Source organism: Heterodontus francisci, chromosome 16 (genome assembly GCF_036365525.1).
Source record: "Heterodontus francisci isolate sHetFra1 chromosome 16, sHetFra1.hap1, whole genome shotgun sequence".
NCBI classification, from domain to species: domain Eukaryota; kingdom Metazoa; phylum Chordata; class Chondrichthyes; order Heterodontiformes; family Heterodontidae; genus Heterodontus; species Heterodontus francisci.
This window is the reverse complement of record NC_090386.1, coordinates 82,174,376-82,201,181: the sequence shown is the minus strand read 5'-3', so window position 1 is coordinate 82,201,181 and position 26,806 is coordinate 82,174,376. Positions and strand designations below refer to the sequence as shown.

The 26,806-nt window shown below is 43.5% G+C and overlaps 1 protein-coding gene across 4 annotated transcripts in view; it reads right to left on the bottom strand.

The window, feature by feature from the left end:
* Window positions 1–26,806, bottom strand: part of LOC137378504 (eyes absent homolog 2-like) — a 310,299-nt gene that overhangs the window by 59,143 nt on the left and 224,350 nt on the right. For all 4 annotated transcript variants that reach the window (XM_068048842.1, XM_068048844.1, XM_068048843.1 and 1 more), the window contains 2 exons: window positions 21,324–21,466; window positions 16,273–16,356 (listed from right to left, as the gene is read on the bottom strand). In XM_068048842.1, the coding sequence (XP_067904943.1) occupies window positions 16,273–16,356; window positions 21,324–21,466 (227 nt within the window). The remainder of the gene's footprint in view (window positions 1–16,272; window positions 16,357–21,323; window positions 21,467–26,806) is intronic.

The following is a 26,806-nucleotide window of genomic DNA, read 5'->3' as shown; positions in this document are numbered from 1 at the left end:
ATACACTATAGATTGAAAATTCTGCTGCAATAGTATGTCCTGGATTCTCCTCCCATTGGCAGATTTCAGCAGGATAGTCCTTATGTGTGCTAATATGAAATGGCTGTTAACCCACCACTTTCCCCAAGAACCCTTATTTGCCATACAGATCAGTTTTGAGCCCCGAAAAAGACCCTCTGTTGGCTCACTGTTTCTAGGAGTGAGGCAAAAGTCAAAATAACGCCTTATGTGACTATGACCTTCTTGACCTGTTTGCAGCCTTTGACATGGCTGACGATGCCAATCTCCTCCTTTGCCTCGCCACCATTGTTCAGTTGGGTGGGACTGCACTCGCTTGCTTCCATTCTTAATTATCCAGTCATAGCCAGAAAGTCACCTGCTATGGCTTCTCTTTCCACTCTGCCACTGTTACCCACAAGGATCTTTCTTTCGCCCCCTTGTATTTCCCATCTACATGCTGCCCTTCAGCGATGTCATCTGAAAACACAGCATCAATTTCCACAGGTGCACTGACGACACCCAGCTCTACCTCACCATCACCTCTCTTGACCCTTCCACCGATTCTAAATTGTCAGACTGCTTGCTCGACATCCAGCAATGGATAAGCAAAGATTTCCTCCAACTAAATATCGGGTGGAAATTTAGCCTAAAAAAATGCAAGGGTTTGGATCAGGTGAGGGGGTTGAAGTCTGAAAAATCTGTTTCCTGACCCAAACCCGCCCACTTCCGCTGCGAGCCTCATTGTCATTCAGTTTTTTTAACTTTAACTCTGGGCATTCGGTTTCTTGAACATCAGTAAACCTGACAGATTTGCTGAGGTGAGGTCAGCAGAATTAAGAGGTCAGTACCTTTACACCTACCTGTTGGACCCAGGTGCCTGCCCAAGGTGCCTCTGTGATCTGGCACTGCCCCACCCCCCCACCTTCCCCCTGAGGCCTCCGTTCCCATCATGAGGCCTCCGACACCCCCCTCTTCCAATGCCCCCAATCTCGCCCCTAGGCCTTAAAGCCCACATCCAATCAGGCTTCTGATTTCTCCCTACAGGCCCTTGATCTCTCCCACTCTCAGACCCCTGATTTCCTCCGCCTCAGCCCCCTGACGCCTCCAACCTCTGCCCACATGGGCACCTGGGATCAGCAGCCCACCCGATTGACCCTCTTCCTTCCGATTAGCCTCGCCCCTTCGAGATCACTTTCCCCTCACACCAGCACAGACTCACCTTGACCTGCTGCCTTCACTGATCTGCTCCCGCCCAGCTGGAAGCTCAGCCTGTCAATCAGGCTGGAAACCAATTGGTGATGTCACGCACACACTATGTAGAATTAAAAATCCACAGCGTGCACGGGAATCCCGATTTCAGGGTTCTCCAGGACATTCGTATTCACCCGCTCCCAATGGATCAGGTACGTAAAGATTCAGCCCATTGTCTTTGGTCCTTGCCACAAATTCCATTTCCTAGCCACTGACTCCCTCTCCCTGGCAACTGTCCGAGGCTGCATCAGACTGTTCGCAACCTTGGTGTCATATTTGACTGTGAGATGAGCTTTCAACCAGATATCTACACCAACACTAAGACTGCCTATTTCCACCTCCACAACATCACCTGACACTGCTCCTGCCTCAGCTTATCTGTTGCTGAAACACACATTCATGCCTTTATTACCCCCAGGCTTGACCATTTCAACACACTACTGGCTGGGTTCCCATGTTCTACCTTCCATAAACTTGAGGTCATCCAAAACGCTGCTGCCCGTGTCCTAACTCACACCAATCCCGTTCACACAGTACCCCTGTGCTCATTGACCTTCACTGGCTCTCGGTTAAGCACAGCTTGATTTTAGAATTCTTACTCTTGTTTTCAAATCCCTTCACAGCATCACCCATCCTTATATTTAGAATCTCCTCCAACCCTACAACCCTGCGAGATATCTATGCTCGTCCAATTCTGGCCTCTTGAGAGCCCCAATTTTAATTGGTTTATGGTTGTTGGCTGTGCCTTCAGCTGCCGAGGCCCTAAGCTCTGGAATTCCCTCTCTAAACTTCTCCCACTTTCTTTCTTCCTTTTGGACACTCCTTAAAACCTATCTCTTTGACCAAACTTTTGGTCATCAGCCCTAAACTCTCCTTATGTGGCCAAGTGTCAAATTTTGTTTGATGCTGCATCTGTGAAGTATCGTGGGACATTCTACTATGTTAAAGGTGCTATATAAATACAAGTTGTTGTTGTAGGTGCCAAATTGGGTATTGCATAAAGAATGAGGCTCAGGACACCGACATCCTTCTTTTTGCATTTCTGTGAATGGTCCTACTGAGATTTCAACATTACTTTCCCCCTCTGCTCCCAGTAGCAGTGAAACTTACCAAATGCATTTCGTTCTGTACCCAGTTACAGAATACAGACATACCTCCTCAGTTTGTGGTTACCATGTTAAAGGTGCTATATAAATACAAGTAGTTGTTGTCGATACAGAGCTGGTACAGTTTTTCAAAGCTTGCAGCCAGTTCAAAGGACTAAATCAGCTTTTAGCAAGATGACAGAAGACGCAGATTTGTTCCACTTTTACAAAGTGACACTTTTGAGGCTTGTCATTTTGAGGAGCGGTGCTTCTGAGGATTGATGCTTTGAAGAGGTATGACACTGTGGACACATGCTAGACGCAAGACATTTAATTGTACAGATACATAACTTGGTTTGATGGAAGGACATCAGAAAGTGCTTTGCACAAGTGAGCAATAAAGGGAATCCGGTCACGGCTATAGTAGTGTAGGCTTCCAGAAAAGGCAAATAGCTATTGTTAATTGTGAACTGAGGGAGAACCGTCCTCTCAATAGCACAATTTTCATAGAAATAGAATTTTTGGTGTGCACGAAGGCCATTCAGCCTAATACACTTGTGGCAATACTGGCAGCCCCACCTGAGTTAGCTCACAAGACAAAAAGATAATTATGGATGAGGAAGGCTATCAGTCTACGCTGGTCAAAGATCCTAAATTTCCATCATTGCAGCATCCCAGTAATCTTAAACAGTTCTGAGATTTTCACCTCCACTGCTCTATCCACAGGTCCATTCCACATATGACTCAGCCTTTGTGCAAAATACTCCTGGGCCGGAATTTACATTGGGCGGGAGGCCCCATCCACTGGCCAAAAAGTCGGGGGCGAGCCCATCTCCGCTGGGCCTGGAAGCCACAATATCATTTTACGTGGCCCAGGCCCTGAATTGGCCTCGGGTGGGACTTCCGCCTCTCTAAGGGAGAAAGTCTCGCCTCCAAGAGTTGCTGGCCAATCAGCAGGCTGGCAGCTCTCAGTCCCAGCAGTGCTATTTTTTTTTATACATTCATGGGATGTGGGCGTCGCTGGCCAGGCCAGCATTTATTGCCCATCCCTAATTGCCCTTGAGAAGGTGATGGTGAACTTCCTCCTTGAACCGCTGCAGTCCATTTGGGGTAGGTACAGCCACAGTGCTGTTAGGAAGGGAGTTCCAGGATTTTGACCAAGCGACAGTGAAGGAACGGCGATATAGTTCCAAGTCAGGATGGTGTGTGACTTGGAGGGGAAGTTGCAGGTGGTGGTGTTCACATGCATTTGCTGCCCTTGTCCTTCTAGTTGGTAGAGGTCGCGGGTTTGGAAGGTGCTGTCTAAGGAGCCTTGGTGCATTGCTGCAGTGCATCTTGTAGATGGTACACACTGCTGTCACTGAGCGTCGGTGGTGGATGGAATGAATGTTTGTAGCTAGGGTGCCAATCAAGCGGGCTGCTTTGTCCTGGATGCTGTCAAGCTTCTTGAGTGTTGTTGGAGCTGCATCCATCTAGGCAAGTGGAGAGTATTCCATCACACTCCAGACTTGTGCCATGTAGATGGTGGACAGGCTTTGGGGAGTCAGGAGGTGAGTTACTCATCGCAGGATTCCTAGCCTCTGACCTGCTCTAAGGCTACTCCAGTTCAGTTTCTGGTCAATGGTAGCCCCTAGGATGTTGATAGTGGGGGATTCAGCAATGGTAATGCCATTGAATGTCAAGGGGAGATGGTTAGATTCTCTCTTGTTGGAGATGGTCATTGCCTGGCACTTGTGTGGCGCAAATGTTACTTACCGTGGCCACTGCTTGGACTGCAGCTAGGAAGAGGAGCAAGAGAGCCGCCGGCCCCAGAAAAAAGGTAAGTTTTGAGGCCTCGCTGGGGACAATCGGCCAGGCCCCCGGTGAGGCAAGGTGGGGGTCAGTTGGGAGATGGGGCCGAATGTAGTTCAGTGGCGGCGGTTGGGCCGTGGGGGGGACCCTGCATGGGGCACAGGGTATCCGATCAGGAGGGACCCGCCCCAGCCCGCAGGGAGGCTGCCAGATTTTGCTGAGCGACCTGCTGAGGGGTCTGAGCCAGCAGTAGCGGGAGGAGGCCCTTAAGTGGCAGTTAATTGGTCACTTAAGGGGGTTAGTTGGTATGGGGTGGGTGGGCCGCATCTTGCCTCCACCAGTCATAAAATTGCAGCGGGGCGGGAAGGCGATCAGAACAGCACCCCCACCTCCCACTCAATTTTATAACCCTCTGCCTCCAGCACACTCCTGCGGGGTGGGGTGGTGATGTAAAATTCTGGCCCTGATTTCCTTCCTAAATTTGCCTATTACTGGCTTGAACCTTTGTCCCTTGTCCTATTCTCGCTGTTTAGTTTAAAATACCTTTAACTATCTACTTTAATCACATTTGTCCGTTCTTTCCCTTACCCTTTAATATTTTACATTAAGTGTTTAAATTTCATGTTTGATAGCCTTTTATATTCCATATATTAATCAAGTTTTGGGTGAAAAAAATCTAAACCCACCATTTACGCTTCAAGCACAATCCTCGGATTATGTCACTTTTTGCAGACAAGAGGAAATAAGCTTTCACTATTTACTCTATCAAACCATTTCATAACTTTACGCACTTTTATTAGATCTCCTTAGTCTTCCCTGCTCCAGTCAATAGAACACCATTTTTTCAATTTCTCATCATAATTATATGCTGACATTCCTGATATCATTCTGGTAAATCAATTTTGCACCTTCTCCAATGTTCCAATATCCTTTCTACGAAGGGGACCCAAAATTATGCACAATAATTTAATTGTGGCTGAACCAGACTTGCACAGATTCGCCATCATTTCCTTGCTTTTATATTCAGTGCCTTAACTCAGAATCCCATTTGCATTTTTTATGAATTCTTTCAGTGGCAATTCTACTTTTATTCCTCAATTCCATTAAGTATTTTATTGTTTAGGATTTTGCTCCACCCTATTGTCTTGCTACACAAGACTTATTAATTGAAGGAGGGAAAATTTAAGAGCAAAATAAGCAATCTGTTTAAACAAATTCTTTGTAACATTCTTCTCTAAAATTACTATCATTATGGATTCTTCATGTATCATCTTTGCCATGTGACTGGAAGGGTTAGGTCTGTGACTCATATTAGAAATGCCTTATTAAATTCTGCACTTTAAAAATCCACGGTCTAGAGAGCACATTATGTTCTATTTGTTTTCTAGACTAGTTTAAACGGTTTTGTGGGTTCTGTTTCACTTCTTTTGCCTGTAAGCCAAGCCAGCGTTGGAGTAAGGCATCTGCAGCTCTTTAATGTCCCTGAGTGCACAGCACGCATGACTAACACAGTGTAAATAAACACAGCTGAGCCAGGCAGAAATTGGAAGGTTTTCTCATTAGAAAAATAAAATAAACAGATGCGGTTAAGCGCTCTGTCTAAAGTGTTTGTCCAAAGAATGGAGATCTCTCAGAAGTTTGAGCATAAAGGTGATAGGGCCAAGTCTCGTGTAAAAGGAATGGAATCTGTACGGTCCTTTCAACTAATAGTCCTTGGGGAAGCCTGTTGATTTTAACCTTAAAGGAGTGTTACGTCTTGGGATTTTGGCAGCTTTTCTTTTGGTTCTTCAATAACAAACTTGGGACAGTGGTTTTGTGTTTCACAAGAAGCAGAATTTATTGAAGTTGGCCATTGCTGATGCTGGGCCAAGAAATACCTAATTCAACCAATCTGGCTCAAATGGAACTGTTTTTACAACACAATGGAGACCATGAGGCTATGTATGAAACACATAGTAATCATTGACCTCTTGATTAGTGAAACACTATTACATCCTTTCACTAGTAGTAACTACACACTCAAAGCATTTCTCCCTGTGACGTATTAAATCCTGTTTATTGTGAAAATATTTTATTGTCTCACATGCTTTGCTGATAATTGCAGTGGGGGATTCGGCAAGGGAGTACATTTTAGAGGGTTATGTCCTTCTACACTTTTTACATTTCTAACTTTAAAAAAAACAGAAATCTCTTTTTTGAAATCTTGGTGAAAGCAAAACTGCATGGGGACTTTATGACAAAATACTCATTCAAACAAACAGAAAACAAAGGTGCCAAATATCATTGAATACAAATATATTCAGCAGGTGGTGACCTATTATGTCAGCTAGAACATCTCATTCATTCCTTCCCTGCAGAATCTGCAAAGTATTTTGCTCAGAAGAAACTGTATGGATACAAAAGGTAGCATTAACTAAAAGGTAGTTGTCAGTTCATGGTCCCAAACAGCCTCCGCATTCTCGATCTGAAGCGATTCGGTACTCCCAGTAGCACCTACAGGGCATGTATCTCATGAAATACCTGGACTGTGTCCCTGTGATTTCCCAAAATTCATTCACTGTGAGCACCGATCCACACTGGCAGTGTCAGATTGCAGAATCATTCCTTAAATAAAAATTTGTGTGCACCTGATACAGCAATGTGGAAAGAACTAAATCTGCATCTAATTGGTGCTGTATCTAAGTTGGGTGTGCCTAATGTGACATTGTGGAGCAAGTTTTCCTCTGCATCTAACTTGTGCTGTGCTCGAACTGTGATTGTTCATCAGAATAATACAAGGGGATCTTTACATTGCTGTACCTGACTTTAGTTTGCTTGAGGTTTCAGTGCAAATGTAGTTATTTGTCTCTGAATGAGATGAGTGTGATTTTACAAACACACTTATAGTTACTTTACAAAAATAAACAGTGATGGTCAGTCAGAGTATGATGCCTACAGTATTGGGGCAGTACATTAAATTCTTTGGAAATTGGAAATAAAGATTGAAAAACTGGTTTATCAACAATTTATTTAGCCCAATGATCCAGGAATTTATCGCCACAGTATTTCAAATATAGGAACTAATGTATCTACAGGGATCTTAGATTTTTAAAATGCTTTAAGAATGTGGGATTGACAGGCTACTTCAAAGATATGGGCTGTGAAAAGTATTTGAGATTATCAGGGATAGAGTGTCATCAAGAAAAATCAAGAATGTGAAGGCTAGAGTTCCGTCCTTCCAATTGTCTGCTGTAACTTCATCAGAAGATCAGCAGAAACAATGGATGGAGTGACGGGGTTCTGCATTTCCAGTGGTAGAATTGTTTGTATATAGTGATAGAGTTCATTGTGTGTATTGATATACAGTGATTGAATTGGTTGATTATAACGATAGAATCAGTTGGGTAGAATTCCTAATCCCACAGAAAAGTGTTGTTTGGAGACAATTAAAGTTGGAATGTTTTGGCATGCAATGATTGGACTTCTATGCTATACTTTAGTTTTGATATTAGAACACCTCCAAATTTGCCCGAAAATTGGTATTAAAACTGTTGTGTAACTACCTCAATGTATTCATAAACTGAACTGGAACAAAACCAGTACAGTGTAGCTCTAGTGCTACAATGCCTCATCCATACAATAAGTGCAAGCCGGTTCAGCTTTTGATTGGCGCACCTTGCTTAGCATATATAATCATAATGGATGTTTGCATGTGCTCCAATATTTGCAATGAGAGAATTAACATCTGCTTCTACCAGAATTCATTTTGGGTCCTGGACATTAGAAAGAAGAACAACAGTAGAATAAGGCTACACCTCACAAAGTGCTGGCTTGTCCCATGTGTGTAAAATGCCAGTGGCTCAGGCATTACATAGAGGTGATCCCTACAGCTGAATAATGTCTAATAGACACCTTTCATTATAACGAGTGTCCGTTTTCAGTCACGTTTTGTGATTGTCTTGTTATAACCCCAAAAATTTTGTTTATTACCACTAATACACTGACAATTTCCTCTGTAGACCTTAAAGCACCTTTTACTTCCCTGCTCCTGAGACATTGTGGCCATAGGAAGTTGTCGGCAACACTTTCTTAAAGTGGCACTGAGCATCATTATATCCATTAATATATTATCTACAAATCAATGCATTATTATTTAGATTTATTAGAACATTACAGCGCAGTACAGGCCCTTCGGCCCTCGATGTTGCGCCGACCTGTGAAACCATCTGACCTACACTATTCCATTTTCATCCATATGTCTATCCAATGACCACTTAAATGCCCTTAAAGTTGGCGAGTTGTTTCCTAATGCACTTAAATACGTTGCATGTTTTTTTCACAACTTCACAGCATCTTGACTAAAAATACCATTGAAACCAAAAAACAAAGTCACACCATATCAGGTACTTGGGTGGCTTTGCATTGTCCTCTTCAAGGTAATTACCTGTGTAGGTAAATGATTGGGCACAGCATGTTTCTGTGTTTAAAAAAAATCAGTGTTACTAGGATTATCCTGAAATTCGGTTACATCTAAAATTGTTTGACCCTCGGAAGGAAATCTAATTCAGCTGAAATACAGTAGTTTAGAGAGTTAATGTAACAGTGAGAACAGCACATATCCGCTCGCATGCATTTAGATCTCTGAGAATACTTCCTAAGCCAGGCTCCTGCTGTTCTTGCCTCCTGACTAAGGACAATATCCCACTTAAGGAACTCCCCTCCCCATTGCTCCTTAAAAGTTATGAATTTATAGTTGACAGCAGACCTATTCCAGGGAATGGTGTACAGATGCAGTCATGACGTCAGCAGACAGTTATTCTCATTGCAGCTTATGTACAGTGTAATTCTCCATTTCCTTTCCCTTGTTCAGGAGCTACTTTACGAGGTCCAATAGAGATTGCTCGGATTTCATCAAACAATCTGAAAACATACCTACAGACACCACTTCCTTTTTGCTAAACATGCTGCAACAGATTCCTGTTCAGGAACGACTACTTCGTTGTAAAGTTTTATTTTCTCAGTATTATTATTATGGCTTTCCATATTGAAATATTTAACTCCTGGCTGTGTTCTGCATCAAGACATCAGTTTTTGCTTGTCTGTAATAATAAAACATGGCGGCTGCAATTTATTTTTTAATGAAAAGGATTGCCATAAACTTTTACTTTTTTTATTGAAGTTGGGGAATGGAACAATTTCCACAGTTTACAACCAATGCCAGCATCGAGTACTCCCAGGTCAGGGATAGCTGCAGGACAAAGAAAAGGAGACTTTCAGCCTATTTGTCTGGGTGAGATCTGAATCCAGGTTTCAGGGGTGCTAGAGATAAAGACCTAGAAATTCGATGGCACTGTGCCTGTTTTAGGTGGATTTCTACACCAGTTTTGTAATGGGATGTGCATAAACCACCTGCACAATACTTCTAATTCCTAGGTTTTACCAGAGGTTTAAACTCCTTCCCCTCACCTGCATGGTTTGTGCATTTTTTTCCTCCTGCCTCTTTAAGTGCTCAACGAAAGCAGTTACAGATATTTACAGTACAGATACATTAATTAACATCTTCAGATCTTCAAGTTTGTGTCAGCTCATTTTCGTGTTCAGGATGCACTCCAGAATTCAAAGGCCCAAGGCTTGTCCAAAGTTGGGCCTTGGACCTCATCAGCATAATTTCAGTGAGCTACAGGCACCAACACTGGCACCTTGCCCATTGGAACCCATTGATTTGGGATGGCTGCAACTCTTGCAGCAGCCCTCGGATAGATCCTGGGATGGAGGTGGGTAGAACAATGGGTGTGAGCCATCATGGGCTAATAGTGGGCCTCTGGAGTGCTGTGGGGTCAGGAGTCCACTCTTGCTGCTCTTGGCTCCACATGAAAACACTACTGGCAGCCTCAAATGGCCCCTTTAAGGATTGGTGGCCATGCAACTTCCTTTTGAAGCCATCGATCGTCTGTTCCCACCACCCTTGTGGGCAGCGAGTTCCAGGTCATTACCACCCGCTGCATAAAAAAGTGCTTCCCCATATTCCCCTGCATTTTTTGCCCAAAACTTTCAATCTGTGTCCCCTAGTCCTTGTACCATTTGTTAATAGGAAAGTTTTTCCTTGTCTAACTTAACTAAGCCTATCATAATCTTGCACACTTCTATTAAATCTCCCCTCAATCTCCATTGTTCTACAAAGAACAAACCCAGCTTTTCCAACCTAACCTTGTAATTAAATTCCTCCATCCCTGGAACCATTCTGGTAAATCTCCTTTGTACCCTCTTATGCCTTTGTTACTTCTACACTTGACTGTTCCAAAGCACCCCTCATGGCCTCCATAAACTTGAGGTCATCCAAAACTCTGCTGCTTATGTCCTAACTCACATCAAGTCCCATTCACCCATCACCCCTGTGCTCACTGACTACATTGGCTCCCAGTTAAGCAATGCCTCACTTTTAAAATTCTCATCCCCATTTTCAAATCCCTTCATGGCCTCGTCCCTCCATACCTCTGTAATCTCTTCCAGCTCTACAACCCTCCAAGATATCTGTGTTTCTCCAATTCTGGACACTTGAACATCCCAGATTTTAATTACTTCACCATGCCTTCAGTTGCCTGGACCCTAAGTTCTGGAATTCCCTCCCTAAACCTCTCTGCCTCTCTTTCCTCCTTTAAGAGGCTCCTAAAAACTGACTTCTTTGATCAAGCTTTTGGTCACTGGTCCAAATATCTTCTAATGTGGCTCATTGTCAAATTGTGTTTGATAATACTCCTTTGAAGCATATTGGCATGGTTTACTATGTTAAAGGTGCAATATAAATATAAGTCTTTCTTTCAATAAATACAAGTTTTTTTTCTTAAACATTCATGGGATGTGGGCGTCGCTGGCTAGGCCAGCATTTATTGCCTATCCCTAATTGCCCTTGAGAAGGTGGTGGTGAGCTGCCTTCTTGAACCACTGCAGTCCATGTGATGTAGGTGCTGTTAGGAAGGGAGTTCCAGGATTTTGACCCAGTGACAGAGAAGCAGTGGTGATATATGTCCAAGCCAGGATGGTATGAGGCTTGGAGGGGAATCTGCAGGTGGTGGTGTTCCCATGAATTGCTGCCCTTGTTCTTCTAGGTGGTAGAGGTCGCAGGTTTGGAAGGTGCTGTCGAGGAACCTTGATGAGTTGCTGCAATGCATTTTGTAGATGGTACACACTGCTGCTGCTGTGTGCTAGTGGGAGTGAATGTTTAAGGTGGTGGATGGGGTGCTGATCTAGCGGGCTGCTTTGTCTTGGATGATGTCAAGCTTCTTGAGTGTTGTTGGAGCAGCACTCCTCCAGGAAAGTGGAGAGTATTCCAATCACACTCCTGACTTGTGCCTATGATGGACAGGCTTTGGGGAGTCAAGAGGTGGGTTACTTGCTGCAGAATTCCCAGCCTCTGACCTGCTTTTGTAGCCACAGCATTTATATGGCTGGCGAGTTAAGTTTCTGCATGTAACCCCCAGGATGTTGATAGTGAGGGATTCAGTGGTGGTAATGCTGTTGAATGTCAAGGGGAGATGATTAGAATCTCTCTTGTTGGAGATGGTCATTGCCTGGCAGTTATGCGGTGCGAATGTTACTTGCCACTTATCAGCCTATGTCTGAAAGTAATCCAGGTCTTGCTGAATGTGGGCAGGGACTGGTCCAGTATCTGAGGCATTGCAAATGGTAATGAACACTACAATCACCAGCGACAATCCCCATTTCTGACCTTATGATGATCGTCGATGCAGCAGCTGAAGATGGTTAGGCCTAGGATACTAACCTGAGGAACTCCCGCTGCAATGTTAATGTAGTTAAATGTTTTGTAAGTTACAGAGGCAGGCACAAACCTTTCAGAATTTTTACAAAGGCTATTCATCCACAGGAAAAGAATTGTATATCATCTATGGAAGGAAAATGCGTGATGGGTTAGGTGGTCTTGTTCTATGTGCTTTCTTATATACATAGTCACATTTACAGAACTCCACACAGGATGGTGATTATGAAATTATGCAGTGCCTAACTCTATGGTTTTCCTTCTTTCTACAGAGAAAACACAACTCTCCTTTCTATAGGATTAATTCAGAAAATTGCAGGCAATTCCATCCAGCGATAGCAATAGGTGTAAAACAGTATGTATTCATTGTGTGCAAGGTCCTCCTAGTGCATAGGCCCCTGCAATATTTACCTCTGTTTTTTTATCAAACAATTTGGCTAATAAAAGCCCTTTACCCCACCATCCTAGCAAACTACTGCCCATCTCCAACTCTCTTTCCCCTCCAAAGTCCTTGAATATCTCTCAAATCTGTGCCCATCTTTCCCGGAACTCCATGTCAGAATACCTTCAATCAGGTTTCCACCCCTGGCACAGTCCTGATATGGCTCTTATCAAAGTCACAAATGACATCCTAATGACTGTGACAAAGTTAAACTATTCCTCCTCACCCTTCTTGACCTGTGTGCAGCCTTTGACACGGTTGACCACGCCATCCTCCTCCAACACCTCTGCACTGTTGTCCAGCTGGGTGGGACTGCTCTCACCTGGTTCTGTTCTTATCTATTTAATTGTGGCAGGACTATCACTTGCAATGGCTTCTTTTACTACTCCTGCTCCATTACTTCCAGTGCCCCCTAACGATCTATCCTTGGCCCCCTCCTATTTCTCATCTTTATGTTGCCCCTCGGCGACATCATCTGAAAGCACAGTTTTAGTTTTCATTTGTATGCTGGCGACACCCAGCTCTACCTCACTAGCACCTCTCTCGACTCTTCCACTGTTGCTAAATTATCAGACTACTTATCTGACATCCAGCGCAGGATGAGCAGAAATTTCCTCCAATTAAATATTGAGAAAACTGAAGCCATTGTTTTCGGTCCCCACTCCAAACTCTGTTCCCTAGCTACAGACTCCATCCCTCTCCCTAGCAACAGTCTGAGACTAAACCAATCTGTTCGTACCCTTGGTTTCATATTTGACCCCAAGATGAGCTCCCAACCACACCATCACGAAGACTGCCTATTTCTATCTCTGGACCATTGCCCGACTTCGTCCCTGTCTTAGTTCAGCTGGTGCTGAAACCCTCATGTCTTTGTTACCTCTAAACTTGACTACATTCCAATGTTCTCCGGGCTGGTCACCCACATTCTGCCCTCTGTAAACTTGAGGTCATTCAAAATTTTGTTGCCAGTGTCTTAATTCGCACCAAGTCCCATTCCTCATCAGAGCTGTGGTCGTTGACCTACATTGGCTCCAGTCAAGAAAAGTCTCGATTTTAAAATTCTCATCCTTGTTTTAAAATCCCTCCGTGGCCTTGCCCCTCCCTATCTCTGTAATCTGCTTCAGCCCCACAACCCTTAGATATCTGCGCTTCTCTAATTCTGGCCTCTTAAGCATGCCCGATTTTAATTGTTCCACCATTGGTGGCTGTACCTTCAGTTGCCTGGACCTAGAATACCCTCCCTATAACTCTTCGCCTCTCGACCTCGCTTTCCTCCTTTATGACACTCCTTAAAACCTACCTTTGACCAAGCCTTTGTTATCTGACCCAATGTGGCTTGGGGTCGGTCATATTTTGTTTTATAATGTTCCTGTGAAGTGCCTTGGGATACTTTATTACTTTAAATCCGCTATATAAATAAGCTGTTGTAAGATGAGGAATTTAGCATTTGGGAACATGTTGTCTTCTTATACTTAAGAATTGCCTAACGGTTGTTTATACTCGTGTTTATGAGTTTGCTACAAGTAGCAAGTAAATCTTCCTTTCCTTGTGCAAAATTATGAGGAAAGAACCATTGCCTTCCCTCACCCAGAGCAAGAGTGTGTGAACAGAGTGCATTCTTGAATGTATTCATCTGAACTGAAATTCGGAAAAAAACTAGGGCGGTGTCTGTTGAAAGTCATTTATCTATTTCATTCTTTTTTCAAAAATTGCAGTTTTTCTCTTTTTTACTGTCCCTTTTGCAAGACCACTCCAGAGATTGAGCATTTAATCCAGGCGGACACTTCAGCATACTACTGAGAGAGTGCTGAATTGTTGAAGGTGCTGTTTTTGGGTAAGGTGTTAAACATTATCTCTGATGGATGTAAAAGATCACATGGCATTATTCAGAAGAACAAGGGAATTCTCCTGGTGTTCTGACCAACATTTATCCCTCAACCAACACCTCTTTAAAAAACCTATCTGAACATACATCTCATTGGGCTGGATTTTACCAGGGCTCTGGGGACAGGCTGGGAGGCGGAGGCTCATAAAATGACAAGGGAAGGCAGGGGGTGGGCAGGGAAAATGGCGTGCCCATAGTTGTCCCTGCTCCATGCCATCTTGCCAGTGTGGGCTAGGTGGCAGATGACCCACCCCACCCAGAGGCCAATTCAGCCAATTATGGCCAATTAAGGGACACTTCCCATCACCACTGGCATTTTACCAGTGGTGGGTGTGCCCTCTGCCACATGGGAAGACTACCAGGTAAACTCTGGCGACCTCCCAGCAGGCTCAAGGGGGGCCCTCCTATTTGGGCACTCTTCGGCCCATGGAAGGGCCCCCCCGGTCGTAATAGCTGCCACTGAGCCAACATCGCCACCTGTCCTCACCTAACTCACCACCACCCTCTCCGGCCCTCGCCGTGGCCTTCCTGACTGGCCCTGGTGCCCCCAGATGTCACTTACCTGTTGGAGGGCGGCGTCCTTCCATAGCATCCTCTTCTTCCAGGTGCAGTCTCAGCAGTGGCCACTGCTTCCAGTAGCACTGCTGAGACTGCTGAGCTGCCAGCTGGCTGGCAATTGGCTGGCAGCTCCTGGGGACAGGCAGCCGTCCATCCTCAATAGGGATGGCCGCCACGACGGCAACCAATTAGTTGCATGACCCCCATAAAATGCAGCTCCGGGTCCCCCAGATGGCCAAAGGGGGGGTCACCCCCAGCTTTTGGGCTCATCATCGGGACCCCGCCATGAGAATAACATTCCGGCCATCGCTATTGGTGGAACCTTGCTGTGCTCAAATTGGCTGCGTAACAACAGTGACCACTCTTCAAAAGTTCTTCATTGTCTGTGAATTGCCTTGAGGATTAAATGCAAGTTCTTCCTTCCTTCCTCTTCTCGATTCCATTTATCCTGATATCTTTCATTTTCTCTCATTTATTTTCATCCCCCCCAATCCTACTGCCTCCCCCCCCCCCCTCCACCGGCTCCCCTAGAAACTCAGTGGATGAACACTATTTCATTCAGAGAGACATACAGAGAAAGAAAGACTGGCATTTATACAGCATCTTTCACAACCTCAACATGATCAAAAGCGCTTTACAGCCTATGAAGTACATTTGAATTGTGGTCAGTTATAATGTAGGAAAGCTGGGGACTGATAATGCAATTAGTAGTGCCTGAAGTGCTGGAGCTGGCACCAGTGCTCCATATTATCAGCTAATGTGAGAAAGCAGTACCTAGCACGATTCTAGAATTTGTGCACCAACTTTGCGTGATGCTTCTCAAGGCCCCAAATATTATTCTAATTATAGAGCTTCCTCATAATGTGGCTGGAGTCCATTAACAACACTCCAAACACTTGGCACCTGCTGGCAAAGGATATTGAAGGGGCTACTTGTGTAAATAGTTAATTGTCAGTGAATCTTTCTTATGCTTCAGGACTGGACCATGGTGTATGGACATGAAGCATACACTTACGCAACACAGGCCTGTGATCTGCTTAACAAACTTATTTTTCCATATGGCCTAGATGAACATAAAACTTTACAGCAAGCTGGCTGAAAACACAAGAACTCATGGTCAAACGTTAATGCAATTTTAAAAAGAGAGCCTTTGCACACCTGGTTTTTCTATTTTCTATGCATCTGACAAATGAAGGCCCATAATCCTGGATGTTCTATGTTTTATTATGATCACTTGTAAAAATGGTTCCCTCTAAATTCAACTTTATACAGGGAAATTATTTAAATCTACGAAAAAACAGAACCTTAATTTGTAATGGCTTCTCCATAAGCAGAGAGGCATTGCCTTGGTCGACTGACTTTATATTACCCTGGTCCTCAAGGGGTTAATTAGAACCTCCGTATACTACTTACAAGGGGGCCTATACCTTTCGTTTGGTAAATATATATATACACACAGAGCATTCTTTATCCTCTGAGGCGTAGGGGTTTAGAGTAAAGGTCCTACCTTTCCATATCGGGTGGCATATGTCCCCGTGAGTAATGAATGGAAAATAATGATGGTTTCATCCAAATCCCACACAAAAACCCGCTGTAAAGAAAATAAAGAAGAGGTTAGCTCTGGCAATAACTCAAACTAATCTACAATATCATTATTCTATGAATGGGGTCCATGCATATTTCATAGGCTGGATGCTAAAATCAGAATTTGGCATGAATATTGTCAATGAGCTGGAACTGTTGACTGCGTTCACAATTAGCAATTCACATCAGCAGTGATGGCTTGTTTAACCACCAAGAGGTGAAGCTTAATTAGAACAGAGATCAATATCTGATGAATCTGTAAATATTGATGAATATGTCAGGGAAATAATCAACCTCACAATAAACGTGTTGCGACTGTTCATGTCAAATAAACAAAATGTATCGCTTTTCAGTATTCATGGAAAAATGGATGGAATCTCAGAATAATCTCCCCAAAACACTGGTAAAATCCTGGAAAATCCCATAGTCGGATGTAGTAAAAATGGAATTTGAGTCATTCATCATGAACCAGTAGCCCTAATTATGAACAGACAGAATCCTGGAATTCGATCCCTAAAACACTGGTTAAAAAAATCACAGAATCCCCTGTAATTAAAACAGAGTTTGACTTATTTAATTTTAATGGAAAATATTGCCCATGGAAATAAGCCACAGCAGCAATATACATTGGAATTGTTAAATATCTAATGGGGATGAATGGTGAAGCAACTTATAACTAAATGTTGTGTGTAACACAACCACCAATTGTAGATCTGTTCAAGGGAAGATTATACACAGAACAGGGCCGCCTATCCCAGTCCTAACTGAGGTAGCAATGTGTAGAGAAGGACTGACTTTCCCATTAGAAGAAACACTTACATTTATATAGCACCTCATCACTTTTCAGAAATGGTTTAGATAAAAAAAATTACTTTGGCGTGCAGTCACTTAAGCAAACACAGCAGCCATTTCCTGCACAGCACGATCCCAAAAAGAAGACTGAGATGCATAACCAGTTAATGCATTCTTGGTGGTCTTGGTTAATGGAGGAATGTTGGCCAGGGCACTGGGAGAACTCCCAGTTCTTCTTCAAAATAGTGCCATGTGGGATAAATTTAACTTGTGCAATACTGTCAGATGGGCGATATCTAGTCAGGCATATGCTACACATCGCTCCTCAATACAATGAAAATGAAAGCTGAGAGATGTACAACAGATGGCTGAATTAATATCACTCATTTTACAATATTATCCAAAGCCAATATTATCTCCATGGGAACTTTAGTGTTTCCCCCCGTCCCCCAGCCCCCAGTCAGGCAGGTGAGTTTCATGCTTCTACCAAAGAACAGGGCCTCCAAAAATGCAGCATTCCTTCCATACTGCACTAGAATGTCAGCCAAGATTATCTGCTGTATTATCCTGTAATAGTGACTGAACCCACCGCTTTCCAACTCAAAGGTGAGAGTGCCACCATCTGAGACCAGCAGGCATTCAGTACTGAGTGAGTGAAAGAGGGACAGATGCAGAACAGCTCTAGCTATCCAGTATTAGAGGGATGAAGCTGGAACAGAATATTCTATTAAACTGGTATTTATACGAATGAGCCTCTCCTTTACGTACCTTTGTCAGTCTGTTGATGAGTAAAACATTAAAAACTTGGAAAATCTTTGGGTGAATTTCAAAATAAAGTCACACAGGTACTTCTGAAGGAACTGAGCTGAGGCTACTTTCATCTTTAAGAAATAAATCTGTTGAATTCTTTTTGGATTTATTTCTAAAGCCTAATCCAATACTCCATAACATCAGACTATACAGGGCTCACTGCAAATTTCACCCAGATGATGAAAGAAATGTTTGGTGACAAAGTCACTGACCAGTTATTTTGCTAGAAATTGTATGGATTCTAATTGTACTAATATTGAAAGAACATGTCGCAGAAATGTATTAGAGAGCAATGTCATGAAGTCATTCTAAATAACATATCACACAGATGATATCTCATGTGGCCATATTAAAAAGGGTGTGTGATGTCCACACTGACAAATATATCACAATGGCACATTAAAGGAGCATGATGCAGGGGACTATTAGAGATTGCGTCATGAAAAGGACATGTCATGGGGCACTTTAATGGGACATCTCACGTACAGGTGACATTAAAGGCAAAAATTAAAAGACATGTAACGGATACAAATTTAAGTCAAATTGAACAAGTTGCTCTCTTTTAAAAGTGATTCAGACCTTTCTACATCAATGTGTGCACACTGCATAAAAGTAAGGACCACGATTTCACTGTATTTTCTTTTCAAATTATGCAGATTCATAAGGGTTTTCAATCCAATTAGAAACAAGGCATCTTGAGAAGATAGTACAAAATGTAGAACATGACTGCTTTCTCAGTGCTGATTGAGTCAAGGACGAGTGTGGAATAGAATTGTCATCCCAGCATTATGTAGAACAGGATTGGATATATCAGCTTTCTGAAGTTTAAAACTGTATTAGTTTTGTTTTCAAATGAAAGTCCTTAGACAAACACAAGCTGCTCAATAACAATAAAATATTTGAGTTTTCTTAAGTTACACATTTTACCTTTTCTCTGTAAATACTAAATTAATGTCTTGGATAAATACTGGCTTTAAAATTTGATACCAGCCACACAATAGTTACAGCTACTCCATATAGATTGGAAAAGTATTAGGAAAGATAACTTGCTTAGACACAATTTTCCTTTGATTTGTCTTTTGTAGCGATTACTTGCCCATTAGGTGCTTGGTAAATACAGAGGGGAAAAAAATAAATGCTGTATTGTAATATTTGACTGACATCTCTAATGCTGTAACACTGTAATGCAATAAAAATATTGCAACACAAGAATTGCAACTTTGTTACTATGAATGTAATGGTAATTCTAGCACCATAGCCCAGGGTTTCCTCCTCTGCCTCACAGATTCGTCATTTGGTCGGGATGGGCTGATGGGGATAGCAACTCGGGGAGCCTATGTTGCTTTGTCCCCACCATTCCTTGGGAGCCAGGCCCATCAGCCCAACTGCGTCTGTTGACAGTGAATGACAAGTTCATGAAAATGAAGGAAATACAGCCTCCCCCCCGCCACACCCCCACCCTCCCCCATCATTTTGCATTCTTTGAACACTGGAATCAGGCGCCATCTGTTTGGCGCAGTTAGCCAGCAGTGAGAGAATGGAAGCGGAGGGCCCGTGGCAAAAAACTGAAGTTGTGCTGGTGCAAGAGCTTTCAAAGCACAGCAGCACAAAGGCCCCATTAGTAAGGTGAAACATTCTTAGGCCAAAAAAAAAATTGAGACAGCTTGTCTGCCATCTCCTGCTCCAAATGGATACAGGAATAGTGCCTGAGGCGTGGAGGGTTACAATGTCATACCACTATGCAAAAAAGGGGAGAGGGATAAACCAGGAAACTACAGGCCAGCCATCCTAACATCAGTGGTGAGGAAGTTATTGGAACCCATTACCAGGGAGAAAATAAACTTTCATTCTGAAAGGCCTGGGTTAATCAAGGAGAGCCAGCATGGATTTGTTAAATTAATTCATGTCTGACTAACTTGAGTTATTTGATAAAGTAACAGAGAGAATATTTTCCCCCTATTTCCCTCATGGTAGTGCAGTAGATGCTGTACATATGGACTTTTAGAAGGCATTCAACAAAGTGCTATATGGGAGGCTTAATAAGACGATGGAAGCCCATGAAATCAAGGGGAGAGTGGCAGTATGGACACAAAATTGACTCAGCGACAAGAGGCAAAGAGTTGTGGTGGTGGATGGATGTTTTCCAGATGGGGGTTGGTTTGCAGTGGTGTTCGCTAAAGGTCAGTTTTTGAGTCCACTACTCTTTAAAATTTTTACAAACAGCCTATACTCAGGTGTAGGCAGCAGCATTATAAAGCTTGCAGATGATATGAAACTTGACAAAGTAGTAGATACTGATGAGGATAATTATAGGCTTCAGGATGACAAACAGGATGGTGAAATGGGCAGAAGCATGACAGATGGAGTTCAATGCAGAGAAGTGTGAAGTGATGCACTTTCGGAGGGCTAATATGGAAAGGCAGCATAGTGAGGTGGTGCAGCAGGCATTGTGCCCCTGCCACTGTATACAATCATAGAAACTTACAGCACAGAAGGAAGCCATACAGCCTATCATGCCTGAGCTGGATCTTGGAAAGAGCCGTCATGCTAAGTTGCACATGGATAAAAAGCAGAGCCAGTGGAGCTCAGAGAACCCACCCTACCACATGCTATGGACTTTAGGCTTGGGATATTGCCTGGCATCAGCACGGCATCTCTGAGGGCAGATGGAAGTCCCACCACACACCGGAGATTCCCCCCCAATGATGGAGAAAGATGGGTGGTGGGCTTAGGCCCATAACTCTATAATGGTGTAATATGAAATAGAGTCATAGAGAGATACAGCACTGAAACAGGCCCTTGGGCCCACCGAGTCTGTGCCGACCATTAACCACCCATTTATACTAATCCTACATTAAACCCATATTCCCTACCTCCCCTCAATTCTCCTACCACCTACCTATACTAGGGGCAATTTACAATGGCCAATTTACCTATCAACCTGCAAGTCTTTAGCTGTGGGAGGAAACCGGAGCACCCGGCAGAAACCCACGCGGTCACAGGGAGAACTTGCAAACTCCGCACAGGCAGTACCCAGAACTGAACCCGGGTCGCTGGAGTTGTGAGGCTGCGGTGCTAACCACTGTGCCACTGTGCCGAAATGCTAACTATCTCTGATTATAACTCTCCAACATTATGTTCATGATGTTCAGTTGCATTTTGTAATGTTGCGAATGCAATGTTAACTCACACTACAACCAGACTTCTGAGGTTCCATAATGCTGTAATACTAACTCTGTAACATTGTAGTTGTGATACTGAAATACTAAGAATGCAACTGTATATCACTGTAAGATTATAATTAACATTGTAACTTGGCAACACTGTGGAAAGCATCAGTATGTTCTGATATATCTGATGAATAGCCATTACCTCAATGTCAGTGTCCAGTAGAGGGGAAGGATCATTGTTTCTTTTTGATCTTCCACGCAATTTTCCATCTGAACTTCTCCGCTGTCGATCTGAATCCAAATCTTTCACAGGGGTTCTGGCGCGATTGACAGTATTGTAATCTCCTGAAGCAAACCATTCAGAACAATTTGAAAGCCAACAGAGACTCCTCAAAGTTTCACAGCGATTACATTTTTAAATCTGAGTTAGTCAGATTCAAGAATATGAAAATACAACTAGTCCAGTTACAGTATAAAGATGTGATGGCACCACTCTAGCACATTGACATTATACACTGTAAAAACACACTGATGCAATAATACATTGTAAAGAGCTGCAGAGCCTACTTAGTATTTGCTAACGGTCAGACAGGGTAAAATCATGTGACCTGTACTTTGCTTGCTGGAACGACAGAGTTCCCTTACCTATTGGTTGTTTAGCTTTCTACAGGTGCTTTGATTTACCCTCACCTTATTAGTTATAATTATTGTCCATACTGATTCGGTTACTGGGCATGGTCACTTGCCACACCAAAGCTGTTAATCTTTACTGAGTGTAAACACTTTCCACATGGATTGTGTTGTCACACCATAATGTGGTAATGATTGCCAGGTGATAAACTACTGGAACTGGTTACAGGTATGTCTGTCACATCCTCCAGACACCACTGATCACTGAGATTTCTATTCCATTTACAAAATGCATTTCAAATATCTGAAGAATTTTATTTCTAGTCATTATGCCGATGTCCCACAGGGATCTTTGCAAGTTGGCAAAGCCAAATATGCCCTTTATATATGGGTACCCTTCTTACATTTCTCTACTTTACACCATAAGCATTCAAAAAGAAGGAAATTTATGAAGAATTCTATTCAAGACAGACTCTGATGTGTACCAGATTTTTACATTAAATGTATCACCCCCAAAGCAACTATTTAAGTTCATGAACAATGGCACATTCTGTTTGACGCCTATTTCTCAAACCGATAGTATTTCAGTACTTTAGAATCACCCAGATCTAATAAACGTGTTGTGAAGTAACAGTTTATTAAAGCTCATCATTTGTAATCATTTTTTTATAAAATAGGTTATTGTATTTTTATTGGATAAATATAATTCAATATGGCATTGAAATTAATTTGCAATTAAAAATAGAGCTAAAGATCAAATATTGGTTGTATTTTCAGTAATTGTTTTCTACTTTGCTGCAGGTTAAGGTAATGCGCTTTGTCATTACTTTCTCATTTTCAGATATTATTTCATCTGTCGCCTATTCTTGACCCACTTGTATCTTGCTAAAAATGGCATAATAATCCTGGTGGAATTGGGAGTTGCATATTAAAATGGGGGAATTGGAAAGGATTAGATTTATCTGCAGGAGCTGAGGCTGGTTCATTTACCTGGGGAAGCTCCGATGGTGCATTTATCTGCAGGAGTTGGGGATGGTATAAATACACCTGGTGGAGCTGAGAATGGTGCATTTACCTTAAGGAGTTAGGGATGCTATTTTTATGAATGCTGGACTTTGTAACCTGATTATGTTTTAAAAATTGTGATTTTTAAAAGTTTAAGATTGAGTCCAGAAGGTCTGGTGACTTCACATCCACTCAGCTAAAGGACAAGATTGATCAAAGACTCTTTTTGAAAAACAGAGACTTTTCGGATAACACCTGAAGCACAATGTGTTTCACCCTCCCAGACTTTTGGGTCCCAAAACGAGGGGTCATAGGTTTCTGAAGATGCAAATGTATCAAGCAGCTATTAACACCTGGGAACAATGGAAGGCCCAGGTAGCTCTGTGAAACCAGACTTCTGGATTTTGCATATTGGAACCAGCCTTTTGAGTCCTGATAAATTTAACATTTTCTGAAGGCAGACAGGCTGTAAGAGAGGAAACCAGTAGTTGTGGCCTCAAGGCAGGCTGTAAGAAGAGAACCCAATGGTTGCAGCCTGAGAGTATTCTGTAAGAGAAGAAACCATTGGTTGCAGCCTTAGAGAAAGAGAGAGAGAGAGAGAGAGAGGGGAGGGGTCGGGCGGGAGAACACATGCTCTCAGCAGCTTGATACAGCTAAAGGCTGTGAAGACTTGAGGAATCGGAACCACTATGTAGTGGTTAAAACTGCAGTTCTCAATGCTTATGAGTTGCTGCCAGAGGCTTACAGGCAAAAATTCAGGAATTTAAGAAAGAAACAGGGTCAGACATTTATGGGATTTACTAGAGAGAAGAAAATTATTTTTTATGGTTGGTATCGGTCCATGAAGATTGAATAAGACTTTGAAAACCTTAGGGAAGTAATCCTAATTGAGGAATTTAAAAATAGTATCCCACTTGGAAGAACATAAATTTGGTAAAATAAAGAATGCCACAGAATTGGTGGATGATTACAAATTGACCCACAGAAGCAGTAGTTGCAGGCCCTAATTTGGAAACTTTCAAAGAAGGTGGAAAGATAGGAGTGTGGATCATGAGAAGAAATTCAGTTTTAGTGAGAAAACTCCTAGAGTGGTTAAAAGATAGACAGGAGACTAGGGTAGAGCTAAAATGTGTTATTTTTGTAATAAAAGAGCATGCATAATCAGAATGCTGGAAATTGAAAGACAAGCCTGTCACTCTAGTAGGTTTACTGAAAGTCTGTCCTGAAAAGAATGCCCTAATAGGTGGAGCTGTTGACAAGCCAGTGGCTTTGGCGATGTTGCATAGTGAACAGAAGTGTTCCCCCTTGTGTGCTAATGAATTAAGTCAGGTTCCTGAAGGATATAGCAGTTTTGTGTTCAGGGTTACAGTGTCCCTATATTTACCAGATGATGCAGCCAAGCCAATTGTGCTGCTTAGAGATACAGGGGCAACTCAGTCATTGGTAGCAAAGGATTTAGATTTTTCCCCAAATAGTGCTATGAATTTGAAAGTCATGGTGCCGCACATTTGTGTGGTGGGGTGGGGGTAATTTATTGCAATGTGATTTATTCACTGGTCCAGTAATAGCCACAGCCTTTGATTAAGCCAACCCCATTGATACTGATATCTGCTTTTGACAGACCATTTTGTAGGGTTCTTGTGGATTGTATCGGACCCTTACCCACAACTAAGTCATGTCACAAGTTTTTCCTAACCATCATGGATTTGCCCAATAGGTTTCCAGAGGCAATACCTTGGAAAATGATCACAGCGAAAGTTGTGATTGAGGGGTTAATTCCATTTTTCACTAAATATGGATTGCCAACAGAAATTCAGTCAGACCTGGGGTCAAATTTCATGTCAGTGGTATTTCAAGAGGTCATGAGTAACTTGGGAGTGAGACAGCTCAAAATGTCCGCTTATCATCTCAGTCACAAGGTGCTTTGGAAAGTTATCACCAAAGCCTAAAAAGTATGATAAAGGCTTATTGTTTTGAGTATCCTTATGATTGGGATAAGGCAATATCATTTTTATTATTTGACACCAGAGACACACCAAATAAGTCCACCCATTTGAATTGGTCCATGGGCATGAGGTTCGGTGTCCCCTTAAACTCATTAAGGAGAGATTTTTAGCACAGGAAGACAAAACTACCCACTTAGATTATGTGTCAGAATTTCGAGAGAGACTCACAAAAGCTTATGAGATAGCCAGAAAACATCTCAAGAATTCTCATCAAGTGATGAAAACCCAAGTGGATAGAACAGTTAAGACATGCAGTTTGCGGCCTGGAGACAAGGGGCTGGATTTTGTAGTCCTGCTGCCAGGAGTGGTGGTGGCCATAAAAAATGGTGGCCGGCACACAGGGGCTGCGCGCTGCCAGGCTGCCGCAATCTTGAGCCTGGTGGCTCATTATCATATGCAGGGCGGCTGCTCCCCCTCCCCCCAATCACATGGCGGGGGTGGCCTCGGTGACGCTGTGAATGGCGTCAACTGTTCCTGTGCAGGCGCTGGCATCATTTTTAAAGGGCTGCCAGCCCTGTGAAGGAACTGCACAGTTCCCCCCATTTCCCCGCCCCCCCAAACTATACCAAAAATACATATTTGCCCGGTTCCACCCCCACCCCCACCCCGCCAACTACACTACCAATGCAGAGTTGACTCCTCCCCCCTACCCCCCACCTACAATTGCACAGAATGCAAGTTCACCCCTTCCTCCCCACAACATTAAAAATGCAGAGATTCCCCCCTTCCCCAGACCTCGGTGGCGCCAGCTTTCTCTGGATGGGAAAGTGAAGGTGCGAGAGTGTTGCCTGTTGCGCTGATGATCTGAAGCTACGGTTAAGATTGCTGCGGATTAGATTTCAATCAATGCAAACAGCTAATTTAAATATGCTGCGTCGGGTTCTGTGGCGGGCCGCTGTCACTCCGATCTTCTGGCATCCCACCACCGCCCACGGAGTCAGACATCGGGAGGAGACAAAATCCAGCGCAAGGTGTTAGTTTTGTTGCCTTTGCTGGAGAACCATTGATAGCTAGGTTCAGTGGATCTCACTTTATTAAGAGGAAACCTAATGAGGTAAACTATCTGGTTAGTACCCCAGACAGATGGAAAAGTCAAAGGATGTGTCATCATGCGAATATGTTGAAAAGATACTAAGACTGGAACTTTGCTCCCTCCCACCACCAGGAGCAGCCTGCAGGCTGGGGTGGGGGGGTTGCAAAATTGAGTGGGTGGTGAGGGGTGCTGTTTCCGTCGCCTTCCTGCCCCCACTGCAATCCACTACAATTTTACGAGCAGTGGGGGAGGTTATAAACGACCCACCCATCCCAGACCAATTAATTGCCCCTTTAGGGCCTCCTCCCGCCACTGCTGGATGGGCACTTCGCCAGCTGAGTAGGCCCCCCAATTAAACCTGGCAACCTGCTTGTGGGCTGGGAGGAGTTCCCTCCTGATCAGGCACCCTGTGCCCCACAGAGGGCCCCCCATGGCACATGTCACCCCTGCTGGAGCACTTACCAGCCCCTCTCGACCGACCCCCTCTGCCTCGCCGAGGCCCAGTCGATTGTCCCTGGTGAAGCCCCACACACTTCCCTCAATTCCAGGGCCTCCTCCAGCTGAGTGCAGTCCCAGCAGTGGCCACCACTCACAGTGGCGCTGCTGGGACTGAAGAGCTGCCGGCCTGCTGATTGGTTACAGCTCTTGGAGGCGGGACCTCCTGACTCAGAGGGGCAGAAGTCTCACCCGAGGCCAATTAAGGGCTTGGGCCACATAAAATCATGGTGCTCACCAGCACCCCCCAACCCCCCCCACCCCGCCCGACATTTTGACCGATGGGAGGGGCCTCCGTTCCAATGTAAAATTCCGGCCTATGACCGTGAACCTTGTCAGCCAGCAAATGTGTCAAGTGACAGAAGAGGAGGTTAAAGATAGAGTTACTTTTGAGGAACTGGAGGAAGGGGCAGAAACTGAGAACTCTCAGATTGAACCCCTGCGGGGAAGCTGGCAAACACAGAAGTGCTAGAAAATCTAGATACTGTTCTGCACTATTTTTCTGAACAGCATGAA